The 12,230-nt window shown below is 37.1% G+C and overlaps 1 protein-coding gene across 2 annotated transcripts in view; it reads left to right on the top strand.

Moving 5' to 3' along the window:
• Positions 1-12,230, top strand: part of CDKAL1 (CDK5 regulatory subunit associated protein 1 like 1) — a 379,742-nt gene that overhangs the window by 139,084 nt on the left and 228,428 nt on the right. For both annotated transcript variants that reach the window (XM_066323931.1, XM_066323939.1), the window contains exon 8: positions 3,351-3,471. In XM_066323931.1, coding sequence (XP_066180028.1) covers positions 3,351-3,471 — 121 coding nt within the window. The remainder of the gene's footprint in view (positions 1-3,350; positions 3,472-12,230) is intronic.

The following is a 12,230-nucleotide window of genomic DNA, read 5'->3' as shown; positions in this document are numbered from 1 at the left end:
CTAACCTGACTAGATCTGTTTGTCTTTAAGCTGTGTTTCAAAGCTTGCATTGTAGAGTGAGCCCTCAAAAAAGGAGTGGTGTTTGTTTGATATCTGAGATGGAGCCCTCATCATTATGGTAGTAGACTTGTGATTAATTCAGTTTTCAAAAATGTTGTACAAAACTTAAAGAACAAAAAAAAGGAAAGAAACAAAACAAACATGAAAAGAAGGACTCCTTTTAAGTTGGGACACCTGCTTTGCTTAGGTAAGTTATGCAACCTGTAAAGTCAGAGAGAAGGTAACTTAATCAGATAAAATGCTTTAGAAGTAAAGCTTAATTGCAGTGTTTTGTCCCATTCTAAGCTTTGATAGAAGGTCATGAATGAGATTTAAAATTACTACTTTTTCTGTTTAACTTGATGTTGGTCTGGCCTTAATAATGCTGGTTAGACAATCTAAAAAAAGTTACTTAGCCTTTTCCTAGTTGAAAATTGCGAAGTATTTATTTTTAAGTTTTCTTGAAATAAGTATGAAGAAAAAAAGAGATTTTCAGCATGTGAAAAAGTATGATTCAGTGTTTATCAAGCTATGTTTTATTAATAGTAACAATTCTGTAAACAGATGCTTTAGTGATTACTTAAAATGAAACAAAATAGTCCTTGTATGGAATAGGGGAAAAAGGATTTAAGGTCACGAATACTGTAATTGAGGGGGTTTTCTTCTTAAGAAAAATAATTAAGTGTGCCTGCCATACAAGTCACAGTAGTTGGATGTGCATGTGCTGCTTGCTTTCTGGAAGCATTAAACACTCTGCTAAAAGTCATCTCCCACTAGAGGCATTTTTTAGCCTCTGGTGTCTGGACTGAAAAGTACAGGCATGTTTTTATTCTTGAGTACTCCAGAGGCCTTACAAGGCTCATATTTATTCGAACTTCAGTATCATTCAGGAGGAATATGGGAAGTGTATTTTATGTGAGAATAAGCTGCAGGCCACAGATCTTGATTGCCAGGCCACAGATTTCCTGAGCTCAGGGTTGGGGTGGGTGTTAGCTTTCAGTGGATCACATGGGAGATGGTCACAGATCTGGGATTTCTTTCCTGAATAAAGGGAGTCTCTGACAATAGAAGCAGCTCAGTCTTGTTCTCCCTCTAAGATGTATTCTATCTGGAGAATGGCCTAATCTTGTGGAGTGTTTTGGGGGGTGGTTGCCTGTTTGAGTAATGCTCTCAGTATGAGAAAGGGAGAGCATGAGCTAAATTCCTGTTAGAGAGCAGTAACTCGCATGGCTTCTCCTTGGGGGGGTCAGTGTTCTGAGGAGATGAGGCCCCCCTGATTCTGCACTCTGAGATATTACCTGGGGAAGGGGGGCAGGTTGATTTTGTGGTTTGTTGTTTTTATTTTGTTTTTCAAACTTAAGGATGGTGGTTTGACCCCAATTCTAATAGTGTGAATTTTTACTTTTGGGTAACTTGATGTTGTTAAGCCTGATTTTTTTCAAGAATACTGTGAATTGTTTCACTGTATTTTCAGCCATAAATCCAAATACACCTTTAATATGGCAATGTGGCTGAATATTTTAAAAAATGGATAAACTGGTTTATTCCAAATAAACCACAGTATTAAGAAATACAGAAAGGAATGTTCTCTGTTTCTGGTTTAAGGCACTCACTTTTGCTATACAAGTAAGTGAAATGGTGCTATGCTTGCAGCTCCTCAATGAAGCATTAGATTAGAAAATAACTGATGGTATTGTGAGACAAGGATATTGCTGTTATTCTAAGGAAAAGGTAGAAGTGAGTGATTTAGCAAATGCTAGCAGCACAAACACCATATTACTAAATTGACCACAGGATGTAATGACATTTTTGTCAAATGCAATTGCAGAAGTAATGCCTTTCATTATCCTGTTGACATTATGATGTCTTCTATCAGTACTAACCATTATGTCTCCTATTGGTATTAACCTTTATTCTATCAGGTCAGTCCTGCTCACTTGTTCATTAGATCACCTTTTTGATTTAGAATTTTTATGTGTCTTTAAAAAACTTGAGGAAGAAGTTGTTCTAGAACTAGCTGGGTTTTTTCCAAGCTGTTGTTGCCATATCAAGGAAATAAATTAAGAGTGTGAATGCCGCATTATTCAAAAATTAGTTTATGACTCCTCAAAACAGGTGGTGAAGAAGGGCTTTGACTGATCAAGAAATTAATTTTGCAAATAGCTGTTGGTAACATAAGTTAAGAGCTTTGGTGTAACACAGCTTTTAATTGATTTGAATTGGTCATAGGCTTTGCTGTGCTGGATGTAGCTCAACTTGTACTTTATGGTTTCACGCATTCCTCTCACCTGCATTTTACTCACATCCTATTTTAGAGTTAGTTTTTTTTTTCCTGAAATATTTGGTGGATTGAAGCTGTAGGGTTTACCATCAGGGAGCTTTCCAAGTTCAACAGATGCTTTCTCTTCCTGCCAATTTGAGCTGTTTTCCAGCTCTCTTCAGGTATCTACCGTGAGCTTTCACTTGCTGTCTCTCACCTGCCTATTCTAGGCTTTGTGGTGTAAATGACACAAGTCCTACAGTTTTAACTTGGGAACACTTTAGACTACCTTATGCAATAATACACATCATTATTTTGATTCTTCATTGTTAGTTCTTGCTTCAAATATCAGCGAACCCTGTCCTTTGTGCTCTTTAAATATAGGAGTTGCCGTTGTACGACTGATGTTGTAGGCAATTGGTGAAATTGTTTGTAGTTTACTCTCTGAATATTACCATTAATAGCAGATAAAATTCCATGAAGAATTACCATTCAGGAAAGTAGTCGTGAGGCAGTTTTCTGACCTGCAGTAGTCCTGGTGTGGGAGGAATATGTGCAAATCTTGGTAGTCAGCTTAGCCATGGACATGTGAGGATATGCTTTGCAGCACTTTCACATTTACTCAGCCAGGTAACCTTGAAATGTGTTGGTTCTCCATATAAGCTAAAAAGTATTTAGTTGTTTATTACCTACTAATTTAGGTTTGAATGAAATTTTTGATCCTGCCATACAATTCATTTAAACATTATTGCTATGTTGTTATTTGCTGGAGAATCTGAAAATGAGACTGCTAAGATAGTTTTAATCATATAAAACAGAAAATGCAAGTGTGAAAAGATAATTGGATGAAATAATTTGTTCATTTTAAGACGATTTATTTTACCTGTCAGTGTCTCTTTTTAAATGCTCCAGCTGGTGGAAATATATTATTACATCTCATTCTCATTTTCAGTCTTTGAAATATAAACACTACTTCTGAAGAAGAGCAAATCAAAACAACTGTGATGAGACTTGTTGTTTGTAATAACTGCATTTTTTGTTTAATTTGAAGGTCATTCTGTGAGACTGCTGGGTCAGAAAAAGGATAATGGAAAACGTTTAGGAGGAGCACGCCTGGATTTGCCAAAGATTAGGAAGAATCCACTGATAGAAATAATTTCCATCAATACAGGGTAAGAATCTTCCAAACTTACAAAACATTTAGTACTGTGGAGGAATTCCTTTTATCTCTTCCTGTAGTTATAGTGTACTACTCCTGAGCTTCACAGAAGGAGGCAGGATGACCACTTTAAAGTAGTTTAAGATTTTAAATTACATTAATTTTGGAAAATAAATCCTTGTTTATTTGGTTACGAGAAGAGAAGAGAATTTACAGGGTTTTTTTTCCCTCTGTTTTTTTTTTATTATTTTTAAAATGGTCATTCCAGAATATTTGTTAGTAACTTGTTATGATCTGTAAACGTCATTAAGATCCATCTGACGTGATTGTCAGGCCAGATGGATTGATGGCTAAATTAGATATAGTGACTTCTGTCTTGCTCATCTAACTTGTGTGTAAAGAGTCGTCATGTATATATTTCATTCTTAGATTCGTTTGAACAAGCTACTCTCTCCTGTCAATCAATTCTGAATGCTCATTTCCCTATAAGGCTACAAGCATTTTTCTGTTCTGTACTCTTACTATGAGGAATTCTATTTTAATCTTCCTTCCCTTGCTGCTTTCTTTTTATCAGTGCCAGTTGATATCCTTCCAATTTGTTGATTTATTAAAAAGAAGAAACAAAACAGGACAAAAAAATCACACAAGTTCTCTTCTGATTTTCCCATCTTCTCAATCTAACATAGTAATTTCCCTGGTGGTTAAATTTAAAATGCATTGCTCTGGGCATCCCAGGTAGGTGTGAACTTACTGCCTAGAATGAAAAAAAGAAGTGGTGTATTTCACTTCTGAGTTTAGATTAGCGCATTCATAAACATTTCATAGAGGATTTTTGATACTATCTTCTTTCTTACTTTATTGTCTTTTAGTAATGTGACCTTCATAGTTTCTGTGAAGCCTAGTGTGCTGTTTAGGTCAGAATTTCTGTTCAAGGCTTAGTGTGGTTATTTTTTCTTCCTCTGACTTCTCATAAATGTATGGGTGACATTTTGTCATATTGCTGAATTATAATACCTTTTTGAATTGCATTTTTGTTCATGGATTTTGAAGTCTGGATATAACTCTTCAGTGTAGTTACTTCAAGTGTTCTAAATTCTTTACTTTATTTTCTATCCAGTGAACATCTTGTTTGTGCCCATCAAAATCCATTTCATGATAAAAACCATTTTTTTTACATTTGGCTGTGTCTGACTTTCAGATGGTAAAAATTTTCCTTTTACATTAATAAGTTACAATATCTTTCCAGTTGTAAATGATGTCAAGGTTGTAAGCTAATTGAGCTATGGTTTTGTTCATGTCTTTTGATGTATAGTAATGGATTTAAGATAAGAAAATTAGAAATACTGTATTTCAAATACCAGATTATTACTAGTTTAATTACAGAGGTTAATACAAGGGTACTGTAGGGTCTATACACTTAGCATTAGATGACTGATGAGGGTAGCCACCATTTGAAACTTTTGTTTAATATATTTTGAACAGATGTATTTTTTTACTGGATTTTGAAAAAACAATTACTTCCCAAATTGATCAAACTGCAGACTATTAACATCTCCTAAAAAGTTACTCTCAGAAACCCTTTCCTTTAGAACCTGATAGTTTACAACCAAAAATTACATTGTGTAGTAGTTCTTGCTGTTATATTGCCCACTCTCCTCTCTAGAAATACAGATTCTTGGGTTTTCTTGTCTTTCTCTTCCCCTTCCCCCTTCCCAGCCTCTCCAGCTGTATATTGTAGTGACTTTTTTGTGAATTGTTCCGGGTTTGAAAAATAAGGCATAGCTTTAAAAGGCAGCAGGTCTCAGCAGTTTCTGAAAATATAAAAATGTAATGAATGAAGAACAAGACAACACAGAATTTATTAGTCACTGTGATTTGACTGTGCTAATTTTATCAGCTTTGCCTTAGTAGTCTGGTTATGTTAATTTTTAGTACCAACACCACATTGGACCTGAGTTTTCTCTGTGTAGAGACTGGAGAAAACTTCAAAGACTAATTTTTGGTACAGTGCTCTTTATTAAGAGGTGAGTTTGGATCTGACTAGGTGGTCTAAAAATAGTGAAAAAATACTTTGCTAAAGATAGTGATCTCCTCTTTTGTATTATTGTTTGTCTGATACTGTTAAATGATAGCACTTGGGAGCAGCATGACCAGGGCTTCTCCGTGAGGGAGGTCAAGAAGGGACATGAGGGTAACCAGCATGGGCAGTGCCCACACCAGCAGGACACCTGGTGCCATGGGGCCTGAGCAGCACTGCAAAGCTGGGGGCTAGTAGTGGGACCCATGAGCAGTCCCAGACATGGAAAATCCCATAATCACAGAATATGCTGCATTGGAGGGGACCCACAAGGGTCTTAAGAGTCCAACTCTAAGCCCTGCACAGGACAGCCCTAAAAGTCATACCATGTGCCTGGGTGATGAAATGGTCACCCACAGCCTGGGTCTGTCCAGGGGCTCCGGTGTGGATCAAAAGGATCTGAGGTGGAGACATACCCATATCCTGAGAAGGGTACAGATAACGCAGGTCTGAGGAGAGGAGTGCAGGACTGGAGGCAGGCATGGTGCTTAAGGTTGAGCCAGGTCTGGGAACAGAAGCTTCAGTGGGGCTGCTGGTGCAGTGGGCTGTGGAGGCAGCAGCTGAGGCTGGGCAGGTCAGCGAGGGCCTGGGGCTGCCCACGGGGCTGTGACAGGTGGTGCTGAATTACCATTTCCAGCTGGGTTTTTAATGAAACCTTATCCTGTTCTGTAATTCTGTGGGGAAAGAAAAGGCTTATTGGAGCATGTATATTCCCTTCTTCCCAAAGCACTGGAGTCTTCGATGGCTCCCATTAACCCCTTTCCCTCTCCATTAGGATGAATTCCTTTATGTACATGGACATTTGGCAGCTGGAACTATTCTTCTGAGGGTTCAACAGGACCACTTAATTTTTCGGAGTCTCCAGAAATGCCGATTGTTAAGACATCTCTCACACCCATACATTTGTGGCTTAGTTTCTTAACTCAAGATGGTGTCAAATTCAGTAATTTTGACTTGAGACTTCTTTTATTGATTCCTTCTTCTCTGAGAAATGGAGGAAAAAACTTTCCTGACCCAAAGACTTCTATCCTTGTATAGTAGCTGTGGACTTTTTCTGTACTTGTCCAAGCACAAATGCATACCTACATATGCACATGTACCTCTGTGTTTGTTTTACCCATACTGCTGCTGTACATGAGTGTCCTTAGCTGTTTGTATGGATCATATCTGTCCTGTCAAGGGACAGACATATTGTGTCTCCACTACACTGTGTAGTCTGTAATAATAATAATTAAACCAAAACAAAACCCCACTTGGTATGGAGCATCCATGAAGATCAGGTGCTACTTCTGTCAGTAGAGAGCCAGCTCAGAAGTTTTACACAGTGGCATGTTTGTTTAGCAGCACCTAAAAAGGTGTTCCTCTGCCTTTACAGAGACCTGTGTCTTGTTCAGTGTTTGGCACTTCTTTTACTTAGTTTTTTTTTTTTTAAGTAATGGACAGTTTTTTCCTACTAATTTTGATTGTCCTGAGGCTGGTTGTTTTGTCATTGAGAAATCCAACCTATTTGTTTAAATTACCATGACAGTTGGTGGTTTCTGTCAACAGACTGTGACTCTAGAGAAAAGCTCCTGTCCCAGGAGTGACATGTTTCAGAGTTTCCAAGTATGTTTGCAGAGACTAATGGTGAGTTACGGGAATGGAGGCACAAGAGATTTACCACATTTCTCTGACACGCAAAGATGTGTTAGTGACTCTTCATTTTTCCATATGCAGACACATAAGAAGTCCTTTACCATCCCAGTATCCCATACAAGCTGTAAACTGGCCTCTGTAATTTCCCTGTAAGAAATAAGTGACCTTTTCTTCCTGTATTGTTTGCTTTCTCTGTTATTGTTTAGAAAATGCTTTGAAATATTTTTCAAATCAATTATTCTTTTTTTTTTTCTATAAAATAGGCAGTTAAAAACCAGGGATTGTCACAGTGCTCAGATAGCTGTCTTAATCTTAGTGTACTCTGCAGTGATATTAGTAGATCTGTACCTAGAAACAATGATTTGTTCCTGTACTCCAAAATAATTTTCTGCTTTGAATTAAGGGCATTTGGTTAAATCTCTTCCACTTTTATTTATGTCATAAGCATATATTGTACAGGTCATCATCTTACTGGAAAAATCCAGTTGGTGGTAGTAGTAGAAAAGCATGTTAAATGCTGTTTGGAGAAAAGACATAAATTTTTAAACTAATCTCCTAATGTGATTATTCTGTTCGTTTGAAGTAAGAAAGAGAAATGTTCTCAAATTCATTTTGTGTTACAGCTTCATTTAGGTCTAGGGAAAAATCTTTTTCTCCTTGTGGTCTCATCTTCATTAGTGCCAGTTTCATAACCCACGTAGCCACCTAGACATCTCTTTAATGGGATTGAGACTTGTTTTTCCACATATTAATTAATCCTGTATCTGCTTAGTAGCTTGGACTAGTACTCATGTATCTTTGTTGTTGGTATGACTTGAACTCCTTTATTACCACTCCCAGACATTCAAATATGACTTTATTTGTGCTTTTTTCTGGATGCCCTAGGAAGCTGGAGAAGAGGGTAATATCACCTGAATTCTAGTAAATTCACTAGGATTTACTGGTGGGTGGATTTGCACAGAGGTCTGCTGAAGTGCTTTCTGTGTTCTTTCTGAAGTTACAACCTCTCCTAATGGAGCAGGCAACTTATTACACTGCTCATATGACAGGCTAGAGAAGAATTAAAATACACTGAACAGGGAATTCAAAACCAAAAGGAACACAGCAATGTAAATGCGTGTATTAGACTAGATTATTCCACAGTGCTGCTGCATCTTAGAGAAGAGCAACATGTTAATTTATCTCAAAAAGATTTTCAGATCTGCTTTTGTGTCTTAAATGCTAATTAAAGCATAACACTTCAAGCTTAGGACCCTGTGTTGATGAACTGCAGCTGTTTTCCTCATGGGACAACCTTTGCTGGCAAAATTGGAGTGAGCACACATAGTAGTGCTTAGAAGCATGATGCATCCTGCTAGTTTTGTAGGGAGGTTTTAAGTCATGTTATCTAGTGGTGGTCATTCAAAATGTTTCCAAACTGCCAAAGAATCTGAATCTGACAGAATAATAATAATAATAAAAAAGTGATTTTACATACAGATCTCAGTTTGTTTTATTAATCAGGTGACCAAAAATTCAGCATTAGAAAGAAGCTAAAGATTTACTATTGTGAATCCTGATTTTCCCAAGCAGGAATATTTCCTGGTTATGTATTGTGAAAGGTTCAAATTCTATTTTTTCATCATCTTCTGTTGTAAGCAAATTTTTCAGTTTATATATTGAGGAATATGAGAATTGAATTTTCTTCAAGAGCTTCATTTTAATTTGTATGAGATCATGTAATAATTTTTCAGTGTATTTAATTTCAGCATTTGCTTGGGTTTGAATGTACAAAACACCCTGTAATTGTATGTCCGTGAAAGTGTGGGTAATTTGGGTTTTGGTATTTTTGATTTTGTGGTTTTTTTTGTTTTTTTTTTTAATAATTGTGCCCCCCCCCCCCCCAAAAAAAAAAAAAGTCATAAACGTGAATGAAATGCTTTCAGCTCTCTATTTTTTTTTAATGTTGTTATCTGAAGTATTTGATTCAGTTGACTTTTGTCAGATTTAAACTCCACAGCATTAGCTGGTTTTCTCCTTCCGTACTTCTGATGTTTATTGACTAGGTACCTGTGAGGTGCTGGGTTGTGAAAAAAGGGTAAAATAACTCTGGTAAGAGGTCTGGAAAGTTTTTGGTGGTGTTCATAGATTCATTTTGCTACAGGTAGTCTTCATTGAATCAACACCTATTTCAGGCTGCTTTTGGGATTAAAAGGAGATCATATTCCATCTCATTGCTGCACTTACGTGAGATGTCTGAAGAAAAGAAATACCAGTAGGCTTCCCAAGCTGGCAGTATCTAAGAGGCCAGTGTCATAATCCCAAAAATGAGGAGAATGTCGACAGAGACATCAAAAAGAGAAGCACAGGGCTCTATTTGCCTGCTCTGATGGTGGGACAATTTTTGCTTCTGAGTCGATGCCAGTACACTGACAGACGTGTGGAGTCCAGTCAGAACAGTATTTATTCCTTGCTAGCCTAAGATACTCCACTGAGAGATATTGAAGTCCTTGGGAGCACTTCAGGATGCCACTGTGGGTTTTTGTTGGTGAAATATGCATCTAATTATGCTCGAATATGGTCTAGCCAGTTTAAAGAGTGATTTAAAATGGATATTTAGCAAAGCAGTACAGAGATCTACTGGCATCCAGTAGATTTTTTTTCTAATCACAGTAATAAATTGCTCTTTGTTAAACAAAAAGAGGCCTTAACTGTGACTGTTAAATCCATCACAGAGGTATTGCAGTGACCTGTGTTGCCTGTACAGATTTTTGGCTAGTTGAACTGTCTGAGATAGATTTCTTACTTTTTGTGGCATTAAGCAAACGTTACCTACACCTGGGTCCACCTTTGAAAATGCTTTGTGTGTTCACATCACCTCTGATTTCTTTGTAACAGGGATGAATTTTCTGCAGTCACCATCTTGAAACCATATTAAAATATCTTTGATTTCTCAGATAAGGATGTTGTAGCTTCAGTATGAGAGCATGTGCCTTTCTGTGCTGAAATTCATGGGATACTTCAGTAATAATCCCATCAGTTCAGCAGAACAGCTATTTCTTCGGCTGTCTGTGTTTACTCTTGTGAACTGAAATCTATTCCTTAGTACAAAGTTATCTCCAGATGAAAATATAGAGAGAGATGGAAAATGAAAATCTTTCTGGTATGTGGAAAATTGGATCACCTACTGTTTGACAGTGATAGACTTGTGGTTTTGGCAACTACTTGTATATTTTTATCTATCCAGCTACGGCACAGTGTTTTCAAGTTGCCCTCTAAAATATTGCTCTCCTCATTTTGAATGAATAGTGAGTCTGAATTACAAATCTGCTCATATTTTGCAAAAATCTTTGACTGAGTACTTACAAGGATGAATTTTATGTCTTCAATCTACCTGATTTAGTTTGTTTACTAATAGCATACACATTTTCCATATTTTAATGTTTTACTTTTTAAGGTATTCCTGTAAGTGATGCTAAAGTCAAAAGAAGATTTTGATTTTTAGAATACAAGATGGAAACATGTTTTGATTTGCATTCAGTATTATGCTTGGAGAGACCAAATAGTATTTCTTTGGATTACAATAATACAGTTAGTATATAATTATATATTACATGAACACGTATTTGCTTCTGGTGGAGTTCAAGGTAAACACTTAGAGTGAACTCCCCAGGAAATATGAAGCTATATAGAATTATTTTGGCCCTACCTAACCTTATAATATTTAAATAGGCACTTTTCATAACTGTTTAACTCAAACACTGATGACTTGCTAGAGCCTATCGTGTCAGTTACCCTCCAAAACAAGAAAAGTAGAAAGTCTAGAGAGGTAGGGTATATGTTTTTGGAAGGAAACCTCTGCATCAGGCTTTTTTGTTTGTATTTTGATCAGTATTTGTATGTTCATATATTTAGATTTTCGCTATGCTATCTACCAAGCAGGTATTTCAAATGTGCATGTAACAGATATCAATCTGTTCTGTTTTGGCACAATTCACAAAACAATTTCCAATGAAAATTATGGATGACATAGTTGTGTGTATCTAGGCATTTTAATTTTAATAATAAAATCTGAAAATCTAGGGGTCCAAAACTTGCAGAAACCACATTGCTGGAACTGAGGGAAAAGGAAAACCAGTTGTTACAACAGAAAGTCTTAACAATCTCCTTTTTTGCCCAGGGTCTCTTTCCACTGCAACTTACTGTAACTCACATCTAAGGTCATTATTTCTTAATTAGATATTTAAATAGCATATTGATGGCAGTCTGAAAGATTTCTCTTTTTAATACTAATTTCTTGCAATTATTACAATTACATTTGTTGAAGGAATGTAAAATTATATATAATAGTCTGCTACATAAAGTGCTACGAAATCACTGGGTGCTTCATGGTAGCAATTTCACTGAAAACTTGGGAAAATTGTGTTGTTTATCATAAAGATGTGATGTATCAGTGTGGCTCACATTCTGATCTTAGCAGCTGTTGTGCTTGTAGTCATTTCTGTTCTGTGTCTCTGTCTTGTTCCTGTGTCCCCATTGCTGAGAACGTCCCTGCTCACCTGTGCTTCCTCGTGCCGAAAAGTGGTGTTTTGCAAGGTAGTTTCCTTCAGCAGCACGAGCAGACAGGTCATTTAAGAAAGCAGGAAAAAAAGGAGGTGGATGGGGCCAGGAGAGGACAGTTTTCTCTCTCCTGAACAGCTTGGTTTCTGTCTTATGCAGCTCGTTTTGTGGGGTGGACTTGCACCTCCTTCAGCACCAAAACCTCCATCTGCTGGTGCAACTTAAAGTGGTTAGTTCCTCATGGAAATCAACAGCTGAAGGCAGGAGGAGGAGGAGGTAACCCTTTCTCTCTCTCTTGGTGGAGGGACTTGTGGTCCTCCTCATTGCACAGAAGTATCAGACCTGGTCATCTTTGTGGGCCTGTCTGGAGTTTAATATCATAAATTCCTTGCTGCTGCTGGGAAGGTGGAAGCTGTTGATATCTTCAGTTTCTCCCCCTCTTGCCCATGGTATTTCTGCCATTTGTGTTGGTCTGTATTATACAAAATTACTTTGATGAATAGTGAATGTGATGTAGTTGT

The sequence above is a fragment of the Sylvia atricapilla genome, chromosome 1 (assembly GCF_009819655.1).
Source record: "Sylvia atricapilla isolate bSylAtr1 chromosome 1, bSylAtr1.pri, whole genome shotgun sequence".
Lineage (NCBI taxonomy): Eukaryota > Metazoa > Chordata > Aves > Passeriformes > Sylviidae > Sylvia > Sylvia atricapilla.
Note: the sequence above shows the minus strand (reverse complement) of the source record. Positions and strands in the feature narration are given on the sequence as shown.